Here is a 23493-nt window from a genome sequence, read left to right as displayed (position 1 = left end):
CAGGTACGCATGGAGGGTTCAGATTCTTGCACCCAAACCGGGACATGCTGCTGTATATTCATGAAGTGGCGTGCCCTGTGCGTGACTCTCACAAATGCTTTGGTCAAATCCAATTCCATTAAAAGCCTTCCCAGAACTTTAACACCATTCAATTCCCCTAGTGAGAACAAGAACAAAATGGAAGAAGTACAGCAGAAAGAAAATTCAAACTAAGAATCATCTTCAAATCGTTCCCTCCATAATAAGGCTGGCATCGCGAACACTTGTCTTGCTAATTTCCCTCACCTAAACCACCTCAGGTCCGTCGTCGAGCATGGCGAAATCTCGCCGCCGATGCTCTCCCCGTAACATGACAGATTCGATCTGTGTTCGCCCCCGTAGTTGTAGGTACATGACAGATTCGATCTGTGTTCGCCCCCGTAGTTGTAGGTGTAATTCCCGCTGTAAACGCTCTTGAAGCTCGGGCTCCTCAAGTTCTGGCTGAACCCGCCGGGCCCATACCCTGCCCCGAAGCCGCCGTGTGGGTCCGGGGCTGGATATGACAATCTCTTTTTGGCGGACCCGGTGCGGTCCCGCTCCGGGGTGGATGGCCTCTGCCTCGGTGCGCTCTGTGACCGGGACCTGGCCTTGGCGGACTCGGTGGCGGCCATGTAGTTCGGAACGGCCATGGAGTTGCGGTGCAGGAAGGCTAGGCTTGGGGTGTTGGCGGCTGAGTAGCACTGGTCTTCCCGGTAGCAGCGGGGGCTCGCCGACCGGACCTGGATGGGCCGGGCCTTGGCGGGTGAGGGGGTTATGGGGGAGTGGTGAAGGGAGGGGTTGGAGTGGTGCGAGTGTGACCTGTGGAGCGGTGAAGCAACGGAGCGCGGGGTCGGGCTGGGGCTCGGCTGTCTATGGAAGTGATTCTGATGGAATGACCTGCGGTGGTTCCTCGGCGTGGAGTGAGAGTAGGGCCGGGAGGTGTCGATCTCGACGGTCTTGATCGGGTCTTTCTTGTCGGTCGAGGCTCGGCTCTCGGTCTCCCACACCTTGGTGGCCATCCAGCGGTCCAGCCATTTGGTTCGCTCTTCAAGCTCGGTTTCGTTCCCGGCCGATGGGTGCCTCCGAGATCTCCAAATCTGGGGGAATGTGAAAGAACTTGAAGTGATCAGTGTCTATTATCCGAGACCAGAACATGTAGAACCAGCAGGTAAAAATCAAAGTAGTAAACAGAGATTGCAATGAAACGGAGCTCAAAACTTGATGTGTTCCATCTCAGCTCGATTCGACATGATATGAATGCGTAACTCGCGGGAATTCGAAAGAAAGTGATTGTGCACTCATTTCCTCGATTTGGGTCGACAACAAAATCAATTAACTACCACCAGCATAAAGAACAATTCGAGTCAACTGGTGCTTATCGAGCTCTACAACAGATGAATACAGTCTCCTTGTTGCCTTAATGCAGAAAGAGAAACCTACCTGCTGAGAGAAGGCCTGAGAAAGTAATTTCTCTCGTTGCGAAGCAATCTCCTTGCCACTCTGCAACAACGCCTCGACGTCCTCCATTTTGAATGAATGCTCGTCCCAGAAGTCGGCGGTGCAGCTTGTATTCCTCGACTGTAGGTGAAAGCAAAACCGAAACGAGCTCGATCAATGCACATTCAAAAGAAAACACTCCTGCTTTGTCTCCCAGGAGACATCGAAAAGACTAGCGAAGTAACTCGGTCACATACAACTGATCTCCTCTCGCGAATGTCCTGCAGATAAGAGGACTCCCACAGGTTGTTGGTCTCGGGATCGAACATTGACTTCCTACTCCCCTCATGCGAGAGCCTCGCTCGCTGATCCCGCATCCGGTCCTGGACTCGGACCAGCGCTTGCATGCACTGAAGCGTCAGCTTCGCTTGCTTCCGGACATTGTGGCCTCTCACCAACGCCTGGAGCTTCACGAGCCCCTTCAGCGCTCGGAGCGCTCTCCTCGCCTTCAAGAAACAAAAAGAGCACATGAACCTTAACTTCCAGGGATTAATTCTTTTTAACTAGCTTCTCAAAACATCAAATTTTGCAGGATTGGGTTCTATGCCTAAGGTTCGTATTGAGCCAACACATGGTTTGGCTTGAAAGGGACTGCTCGGGAGAGAACTGAACCGATGCTGACTAATGTTAAAAGCCTCAGAAGTGAAGTCAGTTTCGAGACAATGTCGACAAAGTGCAACTAAACTACCCAAGATTGGGATACATTTTTGCTTTCTCTTTTGTATTATACTGGTTTAGCCTGATAAGTTTTTGACGGGGTAGTCTTAAGAAGCTGAACAAATTTTTAATTTTGACTAGGTTTCTGACTCACCAAGTAACCTCTGAAAGCTGTCTGAATGATTACGGCAGCACGGTTCTCCTTGGGCAAACCGGAAGGAGGCCTGCTCAGCCGGGCGATCTCCATGGCCACCTGCGCAGTCGCCACCGCTGCCTCAGCTGCCGCCGCGGTGGCCGCGGCCACTGCAATCGCGTGCCTCTGGTCGTCCACCATTATAGGATTTACCACCGTACAAATGTCAGCCGCTGCCGCCGCCGCCGCCGCCGCTTCCTTCGTCTCGCAATCGGCAGAGTGGTTACCGCCGGCCTTACGGAACAGCCATCTTCTCTTTTCTCTCTTCTGCACGACAAATTGTGTATATATTTCCAAATCTGTAAGCAGCTCTTTTTCACCATTAACGAGCATTCCACTTAACTAGAAGATAAAACCAAAAGAAGATAAGACCATTTCAAGTAGACTTACTTCAGCAGCTAAAAGTCATCAAAACAGAGAGATAGTTAAAGAAACGATGAAAAGGGACAAGAGCTGAGAATGAAGTCATACCCTTTCCTCATCTTCTTGCCCACATTCTTCTCTCCTCCTGCCACTTCTCTTCTCGTTATCTTTAGCTGGAGACCTGAAAGCCCTCTTGACTTTGGTCAACCAAGAAGTACCCCCATTCTTCCCCATGGGGGGAAAGCAACACCAACAAACACGCACACAGAAGAAGCAAAATAAAGCTCTCTCTCTCTCTCTCTCAGATTCAAAGTCAGAGCAAAGATGGAGGCGTCATGGGGAGGACGAGGTGGCGAAGCCTTTTTACATTATTGCTGAACTGTGGGACTGAAGAGATGCAGAGAGGGACTGGGGTTTATTTATGAAGAGCCCAAAGCGACTGAGCCAGTGCGAGCTCCAACAACACACCTCTCTCTCTCTCTCTCTCTCCCCCACTCATCCTTAACTTGAATGAAAGCTTTTAGCTAGGTAGGTGTTTTGTTGGGCCATTGGAAGTTAAAAACTCCAAAAGATATTCTTATCTTTTACCAAAAAAAAAAAAACTCCAGAAGAAAAAGTAATAATAAGAGGGTGACAATATAGTAATCATATGTGTGGAGTGTCAGAAGGGATTGGTAAGAACCATGTAGAAATAGTATTCTGAGGGAGGGGAGGGTGAGTGGACGTGAGGGAATTTCAATGCAGTGCAAGAATCCAAAAGAAGACCCCACTTATAAAATTGAAAGGTACTTTCGATTTGGAGCGAATGGCTTTTCGCCTTCTGTGAAGAGGAGGAGGAGGAGGAGAGGTGCCTAAATTAAACATTAAAATCAGGGAAAAGTACTGACCCGAGTCTCATGCCTTCACGTGCCCGCAGTAGCCGAAGGGCAAAGGACGAGTTCCTTTTCAGTTTTGGTTTTCCGTTCTCCCCCCTTTTTTTCCATTTGCCGCTTTTCTTTTTTTTATCTTTTATGAACGTGGGGGTTGGACCAATCTCTTATCAAATTATTCTGATTGAATGAATAGGTCAGGATAACCTGTCAAATGGACCTAAGATTTTTGTGATATTGGGGGTGTCAATCAACTCGACAACCCTTTAAAAATTCGTTAAGATCTTGCGAATATTTTTAAGAAACGGTATCAAAGCATCAAAAGGGTATGATCCAAAAAATTATGCGGATGAAATTATATTTTCAAAATGAGTATTTTGGATCCATCCATTGAAACAGAAATCTTATTCTCAACATGATCACAATTTCCTGAGAATATGCATTATAGAAGGGAAGTTGTTCTACATTAGCATTAAAGGAATTTTTTAGAAAAACCAACTAAAATGGGACTCTTTACTTTACTTAGTTAGGACAACCTCAACCAACCTCTTTATTACCTTACTTAATGTAAGTAGGCACGTATACATCAGTTATCCGAATCCTTAGCTTGATTAGCATCAACTAATCCCAAAATATTCTGGGTGAGCATTATTTAATCATCTCCCTTTTTCTTAATGCAGAAAGAGAGAAACTGTTTTCATAATGGGTGTCAAGAAAGCATAGCGAGAAGATGGAGCGAGTTATATATGAAAAGATATTAAAGTGAGAAAAAAAAAAAGAACACCGCGAAGATCAATGTCTAGGGCAGATTTCCAGCTAAGGAACGATGAAATAAAATGAGCAGAGCGGTTCAGGGCATCGAAGGACGGTGGTGCTGTGCTGGACTTATCATCTTTGCTCGGTGGACCGGTCAAACTGTCTCAGATTCTCCTCATCGTACATTCCAAACTAGATTCTTTGTCTCGTTCCGGGATGAAGTAAGAAATGTGGCTGCAGCCTCTGCTGCTTATGACTCTGACGTAAACTCTAATTTTCACAAACCCGATATGTTTTCCCGCCTATTTTGTCTTGAAATTTCCTTTTGTTAAGCGTACGGATGGAGTGAGAATAGATCACTCTACTTTCTTTCGCAAAAGGGGGGAAACAAGTAATAGGGCTGATGGATCTTGCCAACTAATCTTAACATTGTTGATAATGTCCGGTTTATGTGATTTCATGAAAATATAAACCAACCCTTAATGATTACAAGCGTCCTGACCTTTGCAGACTGTGTATATTATGCAAAGGATATACTATCCAGTAGATTAACATGACATCGATCATTCAATCATTAACTTTTCAATATAATTTCATTAAAATAAAAGGTACTTTTGATTTTGGGCATGGCTCGTCTCATATTTCTCCAAACCCCTTCACGAGGCTTGTGCCTGTCATTTAACTATTTTCTCTTCTAAGCTTTTAGCTATATGTGGACACAAAAAAATAATCTAGTTATGGATAAACACATGCCTAACACGTGAATAAGAACAAATATGTGAACAGTACATGAGCATGAAGGATACTATGCGCGGCACACGACATATGCCAGCTTATCGACAAACATAGGGATTAACATGTGTTAATCGACATTGGTAGTCATCATTGCCATGTCCAGTTATCGAAGCACGATGTCGAATAATTGGTACTTGCCGAGTTAAGCATCAACGATTAATGATTATCAGAGAGATGTTGAAATGCAATTTCGACACTTGAAAATGACAAGACAATTAAGGTCAAGGGCACACATGTTTCAAGGGAACAGTTATTACTTAAAAGTAGGATTATGAGACAATCATTGTTACAAGAAAGAATCGTTGGAGGTTTGTTTGTTAAAACAAACAGAGAGTTTTCTTTGTCCCACATAGGAAAAGTGGGAGGGAGTGGGCTAATTTAAAAGTGCGGATTTTTCTTTTTGCAATTAAAGGAATGATTGGGTGGAGCTAGACCCCACCATACCCGCGTGCTATTTATTTATTTATTTATTTATTCAAAGGTTGCCTTTTAATTGGAGAATTTTCGGAAATGAAATATAAAATGAAAATTCGAAATTCGAAATTCTATTTTAAAAAAAATTACTTATTCGTTTTGCAATTTTTTCTGAAATGTTGCAATTGTTCGGTTTTCAACTTCTTCCAAAGAGTGGCATTTGTTTATCCGAACAATTTTCTAAAAGACATGTTTGTTAATTCTTTGGCAATTTTCACGAAGAATTGCAAGATTGTTTCATATATATACTTGTTATTTTCGGAAAGAAAAATGTGGTCATTTTTCGAGTTTTATTTCTGAAAAACTGCAACCAATTTTTCGATTGTTTTCCTAGAGAGACTCTGGAGAAATACTAGAATTGCTATATAGTATTTTCATCTGAGACTTTATTGTATCCTGGAAGATTTTTGCCGGTGACAATTAGCAACGTTGTGGGGCAAATAAATCCTTAAAGAAAGTGATATCACGCCTCAAAGTCCGAGTTGTTTTACTCGATCCGATTTCATTGTTCAACTCATTTCGAAGCCATATTTTCCAACAAGAAGATCATAGAGTAGTTCACACCTGGCAATGAAAACCATTTGAAAACATGGGTGCGAAGCTTGTGGAGAAATAGAAACACGGAGGCGATCAATGGAAGTTACTTGAGGATGTGCAATCGTTGGAAACCGTCAAAAGATAGTTACTTCAAAACCATTATAAAATACCACTAGTCCATCAAAGAAGCCCCAGCACAAATCAAATCAAATATCATCTTTCAATTATCTTTAACTTTCTTACAATGTACTTTTAATTTCCCTAATTGTAGTTCTTCGATTTGCATTGTCAATTAGATTCCAATGTGTATCTTTATCCTAAATGCTATATTGTCAATTAAAAATTCGGCATAGTGTCTTTACCTTTACACTCTCAGGCTATGTCGATCAATAGAATCTGGTTACATTTTGTTATCCCAGTGAGTTTGTACCTTTCAGATCTTGTTGTGATTAAATTTTGATACGATCTGAGTTTGTGTGATTAAATTCGAATACCAAAGTGTTGATTCCTTTTGATTGTGTTTGTGATATTTTCTATTCGGAGTTAACGCAAGACCCTAATTTCCTTAAATAAAAGCTGAAGAACTACTTTTGATCAAAGATATTTTGTCGTGGAACATTTCTGACAAAACACTAGTTGTAGTATATTTCTAAGTAGACAAGTCTCAACTCGAGCCTCCGGCCATTGGAAATTGTCGAAACTCGACATTCTACCAAGGTCCCTCCTCCTTGAAATCGAACCATGTAATGACGAATAAGACTCGATGTGGTTATTTCAATATATTCCTCATTAAGATACTCTTCATATGCCCGCGCACACTAGAGCTATCATTTTCAATCATCGGTGCATGCTATTTTTGTTTAAGCGTCAATTTTGGGGGAATAAAAAAATAGCACTAACTTTATCTATTGACACATTTCATTGGATTCAATTTCATCCGAAAATCGACTTTGGCGCGCCTTTTTTAACATGTCTTACGTGAGAGTTTTCTTTCTAAATTAACTTGTCAAGGATGAGATGTCCGTCACTTTTGCAATCAAGACAAAATCAAATTCAAAGAATCATAGAGTTACAGTTTTTGACTCAAAAACTAATTCCAACTTATGGGACCACAGGCTTGGACACACAAGTAGAAGGTAGATGAATGTGTTAGCATCAAAAGAAAATATACTTGATCAAAGTCCATAAATATTGCTCTATGTGAGGATTGCGATTTGGCAAGCAAAACATGTCGGTTCTCCGAAGATTGGAAGAGAACCAAAGAAAGGAAAATTAGAGTTGGTGCATACAGTGGTGGTGAGTATGATAGCAAGGTATTAAAGCAAACTCTTTTGTTTGTGAGTATTACATTACTCCATGGTGACTAAGAGAAGAACACCTACATGATACAACCAGAACATTTCCCAAAGCCTAAAACTTGATACGAAGGTGTAATTTAATTTTAAAATTTGTAAAAAGTTCAATCAAATTGTATAATTTGTTGAGTTGGTGCAATTAAGTCCTTTTGCTAGTTCTGTTCAATTAGGGAATGGAAAATGTTAACGTGACTTCTTCGAATCATTTTTCTCTCCACATGGAAAATATCTTAACGTCCATATTCCATGTGTCCAAAATTACGTCATTTTGGATTCAAAACGGCATCATTCAACTCTTACCCCAAGTATTTGTTCGTTCTTCTCCCTTTTGTGCATTTCGTTGCCCAGACTTTTATTTTTCCCTAAATCCCAAGTTTTGAGTCCTAAACCACAGGCGAGTCAGCAAAAGTCCCAAATCAAAGGTCTGAGATATTCTTTGTCAATCGCGATTCTGTGCAAGTCATCCCTTCTTATTCACCATGTTATGGCGGCAAATCGAAGAATGGGGGTGGCATGTCTTCTCATCGTGTGCAAGTCATCTCGCAGAAGCGAGTCCGTGCAAGTCTCAAATTGGTGCGAGCCCTAAATCACATGCTTCCTTCTGTACCATTGCATGGCTTTGCATTGCTCAGTGCAATGAGCATTGGGCCGATCGCCCAAAATGACATAGTTTCCATAGAGTATAATCTGAATCCTTTTAGCCAGACTTGAGGTGCTGACCCAGCAGGAGGTTGAAATTGTTTTGTGAAAATATAAAAGACAAGGTGTTTCCATTGCTGTCTTCATTATTTCATTATTTCATGGAAAATGGTTCTCTCTGAAATGCTAAGAATATAATAAATATTTGCTACTCTATTGTTATTTCAGAAACAAAATCGCATGTAAGATAATTGGAGAATACCCTTGTCAAACATTGGCTCAGCAAAGGATCGAAACTGGCCAATGACAGACTGCTTTCGTATGGCAATCATTGTGCGAAAGAACCAACATTTTTGGAAGAATCTTTTGTGTATACAGGTCTTAGATTATAAGGTTCCTATATTTAATTCGACATGATGGCTACATGCATATGCGTCTTTTTCCTTGTAGCTAAATTTATGTTTGATCCAAAAGATTAAGGGCTCGTTTGGTTCCGCTTTGGGGAAATGCCTTTGGGAGAATGCAAATAACTTCGAAGTAAAGGGGTTTTCCGAAATGCTAGACTGTTTGGTAAATTATAACTGAAAAGTGTTTTAAGAAAATGCAAGACTATTTGGTAAACATATATTTGAAAAGTCCTTTAGTGTGACCAAATTAAGTATTTTAGTAATTGCAAAAAAGAAATAATGACTATATAACATTTTACATTTTCATGTTGAGAGTAATGTAAAAGATATATATTACTAAATTTATTTAAAAATTATATTAAAATAATTTGATTATAGATTAGATGCAAAACTCAAATTTTGGCCTAGGGTTCTTTTAGGTTTGTTTTCAACTTTGAATAATTTTCTTTTAATTATTGTAGTATTAATCATCTTCGTTAATTAGTGATCATTCTAGTGTATTGATAAAAAGTTGAGCTATTGTTTGTCAAAAGATAAAAATGACCAAAAAAAAGAAGGTAAACCCAACATTTGCAAAGGGTTTTTATATTTCTTTTAAAAATAAAAATAAAATCCAATGAAACTTCGTCGCCGATCAACGGCGGTTGGGGTGTGGGGAAGATGATCGGTTTTAAAAAAAGAAGAAGTCAATGGATGAATAGTCCTGCTTTGGGCTTTCAGTATTTCAAATGTCAGCATTTGGCCAATGACACTTCTAAATGCTAAATCAAATACCTAAATTTTTTTTTCCAATGGGCTTTCTGGTCTGAACCAAACACCTAAATTTTTTCCCAAGGGGCTTTGGCCGAAAGCTCATTGAAAATCTTGAATCAAACGAGGCCTAAGAAAAAATTTCAAATAAGGGTTTTTTTTTTAAATAATATAAAGTGGACATTATTTCAAATAAAATATTGAAGTACCATCATTTTTTCAAATAAGGGTTTTAAGTAAATCTTGTTTTAAATAAGGGTTCAAAGTGGATATTAATTCAAATAAGAGCTTAAATGAGTTATATACGTTTCAAATAGGCCCTGGTCAATGGCATTTTCGTTATTTACTTTTTCTTGGAATTTCCCCTTTATTCCTTTTTTCTGGTTTTTCTTTTTCTTCCTTTTCACCAGTGGCCCTCACTTAGGGTGAGGCCATCCCTCACTAAATTTGGGTGAGGGTGGCCTCGCCAGCAGTTAACAAGGGATGGCCTTGCTCAAGCAATGCGACCCTTGCCTTAGTGGAGGTTGAGGCAAAAAAAGTTAAAAAATAATTTAAAAGTAAAATTGTATTTGGATGAAAAATGCCTTTTGATTTGTCAAAATATTTAACTAGTTGGAGACTAGTGGGGTTTAGCCCTTATTTGAAACAACTATGGTTACTTTAGATCCTTATTTAAAACAGTCTCAGTCTTATTAGATATAAGGTTTATTTAAGGTATTTATTTGAGAAAATGATAGCATTTTAAGTTATTATTTGGAATTTTCCAGATATTAATGCCAAAAAGAGGTAGCATAGATGAAATCTATTGTTCTTCTCTATTCCTTGTTCACACAAACCAATGCTTAGAATTCGTTTGGACACTTTCTACATATTTATTCAATGAAATGCACATGGCTAGAGAACCCCCTCGTGGTGCAAATTGTTAATTAAATTGCTTCTCTTCTCTAATCCCCTCTCATGAGCTGGAATAAAGAGTCGCTTCTTTAATTATGGATTAGTTTATATTAATACTACCTTTGAAATGGTGTTGCAAGGGCTCGCCAACGGTGTCGCTTCAAACCTAGATTGTCATCGAAATCCGCTTGGTCAGTTTGGTTTCAAATTAATTTCCAAATGAACTCCTAAGTTCATGAGTAAAGGAAGAAGTTAGAGACACCCCTTGCCCTATTCTTTTTATTTGTTTTCTTTTTTGGAAATAGATGAGGTATGTAGATGGGAAGTCTCAACTCTAAACAGGTTGATTCCAATTTGCGAATCAACCCATTTTAAAACCGTCACCCCAATGACTAGTTTAATCCAAGAATTGTCACCCTAATGACTAGTTTAATCCAAGAAGATCAATTTCAAGCAAAAAAAACCTAAAACCCAATTACCAACCTCGCGGGTGTCGGCTCCTTATAAACCGAACAACATTTTTTTCGAAACCCGACTCGACACCAATCTAGTTGCACACCCCTGGAAGGAAAGGGATGGACATACACTTCTCAACCAAAGGAAAAAGGGGAGCGGGTCCGAGGGGGCAGGCCGGATCGGACCCCACCCCTTTGAACGAACGAACGAACGAACGAATCACGTGTTTCGGTTCTCGCTCCTCGCTTTAAATTTTCACCGCTGCCTGTCGCCCGGTTTTTCCCAACTCTCATTTCCTTTCCAAAGTTCGAATTGGAATCGCTCGCACCATTTCACTCCATCTCCTTCTTCTTCCTCACTCCCATTTTCCCCTTTACTTTATTCTACTTTCCCCCTTCTCTCGGATCGAAGCCAGAACTCTCTCTCTCTCTCTCTACCCAAACCCTTCAAGCTTTCTTCCCGCGTTGCGCCATCTCCTTCTTCAAAATTCTTGCTTTCGTTTCGGGTTCCGAGCAGAGGGAAGAAAGGTGCCAACTTTAGCAGCTCCGGAGCTCCGACGGTGGTAGTCCGAGCCAATCATGGGTTGCGTCTCCTCCAACCTGCTGAGCCACGACGAGGAGTTCTCCTCCGCCCTCGGCACCTCCTCCGCCCTCGGCCACCACATCGTCTCCCTCACCTCCACCACCTACGGCCTCCTCACCCTCGACCCGCCATCATCGCCCCAGCCGCCCTCCTCCGCCTCCGCCGCCGCCGCCACCACGGCGCCGACTCCCCCGCCGCGGTTCACCCTCGGATCCATCTTCCCCTCCCCGCTCCTCTCCGACCCCAAGTCCTTCCGCTCCGAGTCCAAGGCCCAGTGGTCCGACCCGACCCGACCCGAGATCATCAACTCCTGGGAGCTCATGGCCGGCCTGGACGCCGAAAGCTTCCGCTTTTCCCCTCTCCCGCAACCCAAATTCAAAGACCTGTTCGGCGTCGACAAGGAGAATTCGAACCCTAATTCCGCTTCCCGCGCTAATTCGTTTAAATTTCAAATTCACCCATCGCCCGTTCCCAAGCTGCCGCTGCCGCTGCTGCCGCGAGATGGCGGCTGCGGCGAAGTTCCGAGTCCGCCTGCTGCTGCGGCGGTGGTAGCGGCGAATCCTGCGCTCGACAGGTTTGATTACCTCTGCCCTCCGAGGGGGGAGGACAGGGTTGTGATCTACACGACCACTCTGCGAGGGGTGCGGAAGACGTTCGAGGACTGCAGTGCCGTGAGGGCGGCAGTTGAAGGGCTTGGCGTGGCGGTGTGCGAGCGGGACGTGTCGATGGATAGTGGGTTCAAGGAGGAGCTGAGGGAGCTGATGAAGGGGCGGGCGAGGGAGGAAGTTGTGCCGCCGAGGGTCTTCGTGAGGGGTAGGTACTTGGGTGGGGCCGAGGAGGTGATGAGGATCGCCGAGGAGGGCGGTCTTGGGGAGCTGCTCAAGGGATTGCCGAAGAGGAAGGCGGGTGTGTTGTGCGAAGGGTGCGGGGGCGTGCGGTTCTTGCCTTGTTTCCAGTGTAATGGGAGTTGCAAAGTGGTGGTGAATCTGGTGATGGTGAAGGAGGAAGGTGAAGGTGGACAGAAACCAGAGAGGGTTGTTGTGATAAGGTGTTCTGACTGCAATGAGAATGGGTTGGTCTTGTGCCCAATCTGTAGCTAATTTCTGTGATGATGTGAGTCTTGAACTAGATGGTCTCTCACAGTTGTTCTAAATAACTTACTAATTATGTGAAATGAAAATGGTTAGCGTTTTGTTTTCTTGCACTTGCTGTATGGTTCTATACCGTTGGTTTCTTGCTTGTGTTATTCTGGTGATTTATTTTTGTTCTTTTATGAAATGACAATGTGCAGACGCTTAGGACTTCAGGCTGAACAGCATGGGTAGGATTAACATGATATAAGCAAAGAGTACTTGTGATGGCAAATGCTAATATTGACATTGGACACGATGTTAGATGATGTGATTTAATGATGTTCTCGGGCCACTGCGAATGATTTTGGTCATCGAGCTGTGGTAGTGTGTATGAGTTCTGTCGGTTTCTTTGATAAATCATCATTGAAATTCGAGTCTTGAACAAGTCTTAAAATAATATAGTTGCTACTTGTCTAGGAAATTAAGCAAGCTAGGAGAATGGTCTTTTTGAAACTGGATCAGTGCGAGCCTTTTGCAATCTGAGCCATCTTTGTAGGCAAATGAAGAGCTAGTCTTCCAATCCAGGCTTGTTTATTGTGAATGCTAATGTATCTTATCCCTTGCTCTGTTCATCTGTCTATGAGGAGCATTTATACAATTCCATCTAGGTAAAAGCACTTTGGAAGAAGAAAGCGAGATTTGGATCCTTTTGTCATTGACACAACTTTAGATATTGCAAAACCGTTTGCATTTGTGTTCTACTTTTCTATGTTTGAGATAGATACTTCCAAACTACATTGCTATGTTCTGCTTCTACGAATGTTCCACTGGATGTAATAGCGTCATGGGGTGTGCTATACGGCGTAAGTTACGAGAAGACAAAGCTTACATAGCAGTTGGAAAAGCAGACGCGGCAATGCACTCTTCTACATCTCTAAATATTTCTCGAGTTGAGTGGTTTAAGGTTTTGCATGTTTTTGCTTTGGAAATTTGCTAAATGGAATGCTGAACCGTCCATTTAAAGCATATAAAAGATCTGCAAGTTATTTTCACAGCTCCTGCCTCATGGGAACGAACGTGTAATTTGCGTATTAAGTAATGGCCATCTCTTTTAATTAAGTATGAACATTGGAAAGGCCTACTTCATGAAGTTGCTCGATTCTGCAAATGAGGCTGCTTTTGTACGGATTCTGCGAGTGCAAGTTTGCTTATGAGCCTGGCTGATAGGAGTCTGGACGAGCTTGTTGGCTAAGCAGCTTATTTTACACTGTCATGGATAGTACAGTGAGTGGCCTGAAGAATATGAACCACAATCAGTGATGCTATGCCAACAGTTTACTTTCTGCTCTGTTTAGATGGACCATTTTGCATAATTGTTTGTAGATTGTGTCAATTTGTGTTGACATACTCGCATTTGTAATACATGTCGACTCGTGTTAGACTTGACCATTGGTCTGATGACCCGAAGGGGTCGCCTAGGCTCTGCCTGAATCAAGAGTGTCCACAAAGGCTTAAGGTTATAGGCTTGGTCTGGTTGGTTGGGTCCGAACCAGGCTCGCTTAGCCCGCTGCTTGTTTATATTTTAGGGTATTGGGCAGGCTTCGGCTGTAATTTAGGCTAGATATTGATCACTGCTATCGTGGTACTATGCAATATCATAACTTTGATTTTACAAGTCAAATAATTAAATTACTTTGAAAGCATGTTGATTTGTGTCGATTACAAGCTAATAAGCCTGTCGTGTGGTTTCATATTCGAGTGTAAAACTTTAGCCTTCGCTAGTATCTCTTCGTCATTCTTGTCGGCATGTCCAAATTCACTGGCTCTGACATTTTTGCTCTTTGCCGGTGCTCCCAGCCCCTCATCATCGGTGTGCTCGAATGACTCTCATCTCGATATCTAGGAGTCCTCTCTCTCAGTATTTGCTAGTCTCAATATGTACTTTATCTATATTCATGAAGGAAAAAAATTAAATTATGAATACTAAGATATAAAATGAATAATGAGCATCACAAAATTTTTTTTCAACCGAATTTATAAAATTTGAAGTCTTCTAATGCAAAAAGGAAAAAACTAAATGATACTTAAGACTTCGCATTAGCATAAAACTCAAACTTATTGGAGATTTAATATATTGTCCATGCCAATTATGAAGAATCAAAAGTTATATAAAACTAATTAAAAACCTAATACAAAAATATATAAAAAAATTTGATTAACTTGAATTTAATAAAAATGAAGCATTAATTTCAAAAGAAATATTAGAAGAAATATTAGAAGAATTGTTTAAGACTTAAAGCATGGGAAAACTCAAATAATTTGGTTTGTTGGGTTGGGGGGGGCGCTAATATAAATTGAAGGGAGGCAACAGCTCCTGCTTGCTTCTCTAGGGTATCGAACCACCTTAAAATCTGAAATCTATTGATATCATAAGTTGTAGGGTAGCTTATATCGTGCTGTACTTTTTTTTTTTTTAGAATAAAAAGGGTCGCAATCTTTATCATTAACACGTTTAACACTCAACCTCAAACCACAAAGTGCATTCACAATGAGATACAAGTTTAAGGGATAGCAAAATGATTTCATAACACAATCACATGAAAAGTACAATGAAGAAGAAGATAACCATACTTCCTCCCCTCATTCCAAACATTCAAAGATAAAAAATCCGTAAAGAAACTAGAAAAATCACAAATTAGTTTAGCATACAAGTATTTACTTAAATATTATATAGGGCACCGTATATCTTTAGATTCAGGTCTAGGGTACATGGTGGATGTAACGTGTGTGCAAGGTAGATATTATCTCGAATCTGCAACCTGTCCTATTCTTATTAATCACGAAATTTTTAGAACCTATAATTTACCATGTGAAAGAGCGGGAACGAGAGGCCACGGTCGGGCCATGTAAGAGTCAGCGTTTGGTGCCAACAGACCGATAATGTGGGGCCTGTCGGCAAAACCCATATGTCGGCCTCGCATTGGGCCCTCCCTTACTGCGTCCAGCTACTGCTGTCAATTCCCAAAATGAATCCCCCTATTTCTAAATTTCAAAAGAAAAGAAAAATATGGTTTTCTTGTTCTCTGTAAGAAGACGAGCTTAAATCATTCTCTAAATTCTGAAAGTGTAAGGGAAGATATGATTGGAATCAGACATAGATGGAATTGAACTCTAAGTGGAGCAAATTGGTGTCGTACGCTTAGGACCGCCCTGATTGAATTTTCCAACACTTATGAAATACTCGACCAATTCAACTATTGATTTTTCGTAAATTTAAGAGAATTTAATCTCATTTTGATAAAAGAAAAGATGCATTGAGAAGTATCCAATATCAACATGAGAATTTCTCAGCCTGATTGAACTTCATCTCTCATGAATTTATGACTTATGTAGACTCCATGCGAAGAGAGAAGAGGGATGGACCTTCATCAGCAAAATGAGAGATGAACCATAATAATCATTTATCTCTACTCTAGCAGGGCTTTAGATTTTTCTTTTTTAATTCCTTTCATCTCATGGAGATTTATATTTGACAAACGACTATTAAGTATGCACTATAATAGGGTTTGTTAACATCTACAAATTTATTTATCTTTAGACCATGAATCTCCCATTCATGAGACAAGAACTAGAAGAGTAGAACATTGACAAAATCTCTACTTAAATGCTATCTAATTGGAGGAATTGGTGGTGAAACCACCTCTTAAAAGCCCAAGCACTCATCGATCGTCGGATATCAAGATAGATCACACTTATCATAATGTATTGCTATTTGTCACGACCAACTGATGCTCGTCACTGCTTGTTGACACTAACCCAATGGACATGAGAGGAACAACATCTATATAGTCATTTGGAAGCCAAGAAGCCGGTTCTTAACCCCAATCTAAACTTCATATAATTCTACCTTCCTCCTTATCCTAACTTAAGCATTGAAGGACCAATTCGTGCTAAAAGCCTAGGCACCCTAACCTGCATTCTTGGTTATAGGTCCAAAGTAAGTTTGAACCTTTAATGGATCCCTAGAGACCGAAAGAAGAAGACATACATAAGAAGAGTTTCAATTCTTTCTTTCTCTTTAATAATAAAGGAAATGAGCATTGACTTCCTATTACTTGAAAATCCATGACAACTTTTTAATTTATCATGAACCGATTAAGTTTATATTTTCATCATTACACATGGTGGAAATCTAGAACAATTGGCTCGCATTTGATAAGGTTCCTGTAATTTCTACTTTAGAAATTCTCATACGGCTCAACCAATTACTTCATAAAGTATTGGATTGCAATTCTTCCTTCTTGTCATTGCCAGAAATTCGAAAGAACTTCAGTGCATGTAAACATATGGACAAGACTTCAGACAAGATGTCCTAAGTGGGCTAAGCTCTCTCTGATTCTCATGCGGCATAATTCGCACCTCACATTCCCCAAAAGTATTCGCCTTTTCTTGTATCAATCATTTGATCTCTGTAGGGTGTGCCGTTAGGTAAGAAAAAAATCTCTCCCTCTCCCTCTCTCTCTATCACGATACTAACGAACTGATGAAGCACTTCACCGAATGATATTCCACAGACATGACGCGGCCCTACCAATTTGGACAAATAATTTTAACGTGTGAGGCCCTCCTTGAGCCTCAAAGTCAGCAACGAGCCATGATTAAACCATGTCAACCTTTTCAAATTAGTTAACATCTTTGGTTAAGACCTCTTAGCCGATACACAATTATTACAGGTGAGAAATTAAATGTCCCAAAGCAAACTCAACAACAATTCTTAACAAACGACAAATCCACGTTGCGTTGAAGATGAGATATTGCGGGACAGAATGCCACTGCATTGATTATTTCAGATAAGGTGACTAAGCAGTATTTTAACCGAGAATTGTATAGAGAACACGTTTATTCCTAAGTAATCTATGCGTACATGTACACAGGAAAATGTAACTTCACTGTAGGAGCTGCTAATCGGTTATTGATCGATATATCTTGGCTATAATTATACTGACAAGTGGTGCAACGGGTTCGATGGGGTCACCGACGACGACTTTCCGAAGCTCCAGTCGAAACTGCTCTCGCTACTGTAGATTTGATTGGGTCTGTTTAGCTGCAGCGGGGACAGTTGCCCTACTTGATGGTCGCCTGGAGTCGGACCGGCCAGTACCGGGTTTGGAGCTCCGGGATAAGGCGATTGCTTGGATGCAGCGCTGATCTCAAGCTGGCCATTAAGCTGCGAAGCCACGAGCCGGTCCAATGCGACCCAGTCATTGATCCCAGCAGTCCCAGCTTTCGGTTCGTAATCAGAACTGGTGTGCTTGGAGGAGGGGTCATCGCTCCCTGGGATGCGGATTTCATCGAACTTCTGATAAAATGTCCTCAAGCCGGTCTCTTGACCCAAGTGCGAACTGTCATCCAGCCTTGGGAGGTGCAAGAACTTCCCATGGATCAGTTGAGTTTGCATGCTGCTGATGTTGATGGGCGCTTGATAATTCTCTGGCGATTCGCAGTTAGTCCTTCCCATGTACGATAGTATCTGATCCAGGACGCTGCTGTCTGCGCTCGCGTTCATCAGCATCTCGGTGTCCATGGACGAGGTCGACGTGCTTTTAGGACTCTCTAGTGTTCTTTGATGGCTCTTCTTCCTGAATACCCGGCAGACCACCCACCCGTCTTCCGGGGAGGACTCGCAAACCAAGCTCGGACCCTGAAATTTTCGTTTGTCCCAAAACATAAGCATGAAAAGCTGTTCTCCTAAAGATTTGCTAATCTGTGTGCTGATCTAAGATGAGAGTGGATATTGAAGAGGGATTTTGTGAATAGTGGAGGGAAAGTTCTGAGCCTACCACGGAACTGTTTGAACCCTCGTCGAGCCGGTACTCATGCATGATCCAGTCCGATTTCTGTCCATGTGGGGCTCGTCCTTTGTAAAACACAAGGGTCTTCCTCAACCCGATCCTCGAAGAGCCGCCGTATATGATCTTGTCGCGGCCGGTCGCCTTCCAAAACCCCACGGCTGTTGCGCGGTTCGTCCGAGTCCCGGTTGGGTACTTCTTGTCCTTGTGGCTAAAGAAGTACCAGTCGCTCTGGGGCCCAGATCCTATCTTGCACCTCTCTACGTGTAAATTCAACGTTCAGCGAAACAAACTTCGTTAGATTAGGAATTGGAAACAATTATAAACAAAGCGATCGAAGTGGAAACCAAATGAAATGAGAGGTTTTAGCATTACCTTGGATATCCCATGGCTCAAGCTTATTAAGATCAACATCGCGAATCACATCCAGATCGATCTTTTTGTTCGACATTTTCTTTCTCAGATAATAATGCAGAAGCTCCTCTTCCGTTGGATGGAATCTGAAGCCTGGAGGAATCTGAGACTGGCCATTTATGGACAAATTCATGTCCATCTCTTCTAAAGCATATAGCCTGAAGTTACAAATTGATCCTTTGGATGAAGCAGAAGCTTTTGAAACTTCGATGGGTTGGGTATCTTCTGGCGTTCTGAGATGATATATATAGCATACCGCGTTGCTGTTGAAGAGACTCGACTCGTTGAAGTGACAAGGGGTTTCGTGGTGAGAGAAGTTTCTCCTTTTAGACATGTAGATGCGTAAAGGTGCTGTGCTGGTCGCGTTTTCCTGGATCTCCGTTGGCAGAAACTTTTCCTAACCGATCTTTTGATTTTTTTATTTTCCGGTCCAACAAATTGCAAGTATGGATAACCCATTCATATCTGGTTTAATTTGCACACGCAAGATATCTTTAACTGGTAATTCACCAATAAAAGAATTCCAATGGAATTGCTCTAGTGGTATCAATATGTCATCACTGCTCAAGGTTTGTAACTCGAATAACAACATTTATGTATTTAATTAGGTATAACATCTCAAGTCATACATCAGATCGAGAGAAGCCATATTGAGTCATAAGACAACACCCATCACTAAACGGTTTCCACTTTGTGTGGTTAAGCCGAGTACTCATTTTAAAGGTTTAGTCTATATGAAATGGATAGAATCGTTATAAATGGTATCAATGCAATGCCATTTAATGTGTGGTTCATGGAAGGCATTAGGCCTAAACCCAATCTAACGAGGGCAATGAGTGATTATTGCAACAAGATGGCTCGGACAAGATAAGGCTTTTTGTAGGCCTTTAGGATAGCGGAAAAAGTAGGAATAGAGAGGATCGCACATTGAATGGAAGGAAGAAAATACGGGCTAACACTAACGTGGATGTTAGTTCTTTAAGTGAGGGAATTTGTGATATCCCAAGTCTCATGTAGGAGAGACCCTGTTAAGTGATTATTGAGTCAACATCCACCCCTAAACGATCGTCGCATTGTGTGATTATTTTAAATACTACTTTAAGGAGTGTGGAACAAATCGGTTTGTTACTACTAGTGCCATGCTTAAGGGCGCAAAGTTACACGTCTCCAATAATTATTTGGTGTCTGAAAAACGGATGAATTGCCTACTTGATGGGAATTCTTTGGCACCCATAGATTCTAGAAACCTTCTGACTGTCAAAAAAAAAAAAAAAAAAAAGCCAAATGAAAGGTATGATTAGAGATTTTCTAGTTAGGGATAAAAGAAATATAACCCCTTTCGCAATTAGATGATGGTTTATGACTATTGTGGTAGTGGGACATTTGAAATTAGGTCAAGAACTCTACAGCCGCATGGGATTCATGTCATTTACTTATTTATATAGTTTTCAGCTCGAAAGCATCATAAAAGAGATGGGTGTCGTCAGCGCAAGTGACATTGAACATGTGCAAAAGAGAGGAAAGCGGACTGTGGGCTTTTGGTTCTTTGGGGACTTAATTCCTGATTAGTCATACACGTGGTACAATACGAATGGCTCCCGACAATAATAAATTAGCTTACTTAATTAGAAGTGTCTGAAATCTATAATATTTCTTGAGGAAGTCAATGGGTCAAGCTTGGATGCAATACATTCGTAAGGATGTTTTTAGATTACTTTATAACATCAAAAGCAACATTTTTCTTTATTCGATCGGTGATTTACAACTTACGACATCAAGAGCGTGTGGGTAATTGGAATTTAGTATGAGTAGTGTCTATGTTTATAACCCGCCAATGAAAGGTATGGTTCGAGAAATTTCGCTCTAAATCAGGTCTCGAAGGACATCGATTCATCGATCGTAATTATGAGATTGAGAACCCTATACAGAAACGGACAGTAGCTAGACTCCTAGTGCGAGGTGCCCAGGCGGGTATGCCTCCCCATCTCTCAACTACGACCTTCGACCTCAAAATCCGAGTGACAGCGACCTCTTAATTAACCACCACCTCACCCTCCCACTCTCTCTCTCTCTCTCTCTACTTGCTCAACCACCTCAACGGGAAAAAGAGGCAGGAAAGTGATGATGGGGTCGGAGGCACTGAGCTTTCAAGAATGTGGACTTTTTGTTGCAGACTCGGGGTCTCCGGTTCTCCGTTACGCTGCGCTGCTACAGCTCAAAAGCGCTTCCGCCGCCGACGTGAAACCCATCAAGCGTAGACGCAAGAAGTACCATCGTGTGTGTCTGCATAATCTTTTGCATGGCCCTTCACTTCTCGACATCGCCGGTGGATGGTGCATCCTCAATCATCCTGTTGCCTTCATTATGTACGAAGGGCTAAGATAGATACATATATGCTAAGGTTTATGATCGATGATGAATCGGTTACCTATAAGTTGCCTTGCAACACGTATCGAGATATAAAGACCGTTTGGTATAGCATTCTCATTTTCACAGTAGTTTCAGCTATGAAAATGAGCGATGTGATTTCAACGTGATCCCATTGTTGCAACATCTATAAAGTTTTAATATGTCACGACAGCCTATAAAGATAGATAGCTAAATGAGGTGTTCTCGTTGAGCTCTCTGTTAGTAGTTGATTTTCGCTTGCAACGTGCCATTCGGATTCTAGAAAATGAGGCTATTTAGATATTGGAAAAAGTTATACACAACTCTATAGATATTTAAATGTTTTGCTCAAAAGTATTTCGACTAAAATGAGCATATTCTGCATTACCTGGACCGTAAATGGAGCTCCACAAGGCATGATGATGCGATAATGACGCCATGTTTCGCGTGAATTTCAATCTATATTAATCTTATTAAAATCCTTTAGGTTAATCTACCAAAAGTGCATGGATGGATGGCGGCAGGCCGCTAAGTTTTTAATCAAATCGGTCTGGCGATTCCATTGTGCGCTTTTCGCGTATCACGCAGAGGGTCAGGAAAGTGATGATGCTGCAGCGCGATAATTCCCGGGGCTAATCATGATTATCTCTGGGGTTAAAAGGGACTGAGCAACTACCTCTCACTAACTCGCACTCTGACATTTCATCCGCTTTTGATGGAATGGCCTTGTCTTTCTCACGTTTATTTCCTTTTTTCCTTTTTGAATTCCGGACCTTATTCCATTTAACCAATTTCCAAGACTGAGTAGTTTCGTGATATTGAAATCTTTTGGGGTTTAGCAAAAAGGAAAATATTAGGGTCTTGCGAGTTTTGATCAGGCTCAGGATGAAACTTACATATAGTGACATGTGCTTAGGAGTGAGCATGGTTTAAGTGGGCGGTTCTCCTTTTACAATTGTGAATTGCTCACTAAGGATCGGTTCTAAAAAATTGGAATTGAGAACTGTTTGTTGATTTTATGAATCTACCCGAAATCGAATTGTCGGTTTGGTTTGATTCTTGGGTGGGTCCATGAAATCGGTCCCATCAAGTTTCATGCACTCATTACAACGTTTTCCAACAAGCCAAGGTAAAGCAAATAACAAAGAACTTCCATATTCTTAATTGCAAGATAAAAAAAAAGATTAGGCTCGTATTGAAAATTGAGAGTCGATGCTATGAGTTGATGGCCATTGAGCTTGGTAGTTGAGGCTATGAGTGAGAGATAGTGATATGACTTAGACAAGGTGAGAGCAAGACGAGACAAGTACTTAGTCAATGGATGATGTTGAGCTTCATATTAGGAATTTTAGGGTTTTTATTTTTCTTAAAAATATTTTTGTTAGAAATTTTTCTTAATATAAATAACCGATTCGGTTCGAGTGAGTGCTTTAACTCCTAGCGTAGGGAACTTGACTAATTCTCCTGGGAACCATCAGTTTGGGTCTAGTTCTGGGCGGTTCCCGATTTCTTTATACACTCTTGATTTGTGCTTGCTCGTATTGGAATTGTCTTAGTGGGTATCAAGACACTTATTAAACATATTTAACAAGAAAGATTTCGAATCCTTGTTAATATATGATGTTCGTTGCAAATAGTTAGCGAAATTACAAAACAACAAGAGAGCTTGCACCTAGGAAAGGGGTGATTATTTTGGAGTCATTAGGTCATAAAGAATTACTTAGTTGCTTAGCCTCCCTTCCATATAAGGATGAAGAGGTGAACTTGTTCTGATGCACAAAATTCAGCCAAGACCCTACATAAAATATCTCTCGGATGTATAGTTGATGGAACGCGCAATCTAAGTTTGAATGTCATCTTGAAATCCCTTTGGACAGCATTATGTAGTCTAGAAGATTTGGCCCGACAGGACATCGAAAGGATCAAATTGGATACGACGTGAGTTCAAATATCTCTTGCATTATGGGGTACAACTAATATAATCATTATGGAATAAAACGTGTACTACCTAACTTAGCATTTGGTGTGTCGTGGAGCGATAAGATGAAAGAGATAATTATTAATTGGGAAAGATCAATTTGAAAAAATCAAAGACGTCGGGTGGTGGAAGCATCGACCATTGCCCAAAACAATCGTGTGACCATCTTATGCGTGTGGTTGCTTGAGAACGACGATCTTGAACCTCATAAGTCATATGTAATCACGAAGAGAAAAGAGAGAGTTCTGCTGACATTAGGGATGCTCGTTCTAATGTGAATCGGTTCTCACCTGGGAATCTAAAATTGGACCAAACGTGATCGGTTTACTCTTTCTAGAATTGGCCCACCTAGTCTAGGATCCAATCAGAACCGGTGATTTCTTCTTCTTCTTTTTAGTTTCTTCTATTTCTTAAAAGAAAAAAATAATAATTTACTAATTAGAATTTATTTTTAAAAAAATAATAATAAAATTTTTTTGTTTGGTCCGTCGATCCAATTCAGCTGATCCGGTTAGTCCAGTTCCTTACGTGACACCGAGAACATGACTA

At 41.2% G+C, this 23493-nt stretch overlaps 3 protein-coding genes across 3 annotated transcripts; 1 reads left to right on the top strand and 2 right to left on the bottom strand.

The window, feature by feature from the left end:
* Positions 1 to 23: 23 nt before the first annotated feature.
* On the bottom strand, positions 24 to 3080 carry LOC104441607 (protein IQ-DOMAIN 1). The gene is made up of 6 exons (XM_039311052.1): positions 2837 to 3080; positions 2327 to 2632; positions 1713 to 1961; positions 1459 to 1596; positions 406 to 1115; positions 24 to 363 (listed from the first exon to the last, which is right to left on the bottom strand). Exons 1-6 carry the CDS (start codon positions 2960 to 2962, stop codon positions 282 to 284), a joined length of 1611 nt encoding a protein of 536 aa, XP_039166986.1. The 5' UTR covers positions 2963 to 3080; the 3' UTR covers positions 24 to 281.
* Positions 3081 to 10959: 7879 nt separating this feature from the next.
* Positions 10960 to 12446, top strand: LOC104441606 (uncharacterized protein At3g28850). The gene has a single exon (XM_010054758.3). The coding sequence runs from the start codon at positions 11239 to 11241 to the stop codon at positions 12340 to 12342; it is 1104 nt and encodes a 367-aa protein (XP_010053060.2). The 5' UTR covers positions 10960 to 11238; the 3' UTR covers positions 12343 to 12446.
* Positions 12447 to 17089: 4643 nt separating this feature from the next.
* Positions 17090 to 18863, bottom strand: LOC104441605 (NAC domain-containing protein 66). The gene is made up of 3 exons (XM_010054757.3): positions 18540 to 18863; positions 18156 to 18424; positions 17090 to 18016 (listed from the first exon to the last, which is right to left on the bottom strand). The coding sequence occupies exons 1-3, from the start codon at positions 18715 to 18717 to the stop codon at positions 17312 to 17314; spliced, it is 1152 nt and encodes a 383-aa protein (XP_010053059.2). The 5' UTR covers positions 18718 to 18863; the 3' UTR covers positions 17090 to 17311.
* Positions 18864 to 23493: the final 4630 nt, after the last annotated feature.

The sequence above is a fragment of the Eucalyptus grandis genome, chromosome 4 (assembly GCF_016545825.1).
Source record: "Eucalyptus grandis isolate ANBG69807.140 chromosome 4, ASM1654582v1, whole genome shotgun sequence".
Taxonomy (NCBI): domain Eukaryota; kingdom Viridiplantae; phylum Streptophyta; class Magnoliopsida; order Myrtales; family Myrtaceae; genus Eucalyptus; species Eucalyptus grandis.
This window is presented reverse-complemented; position numbering and strand designations above follow the sequence as displayed.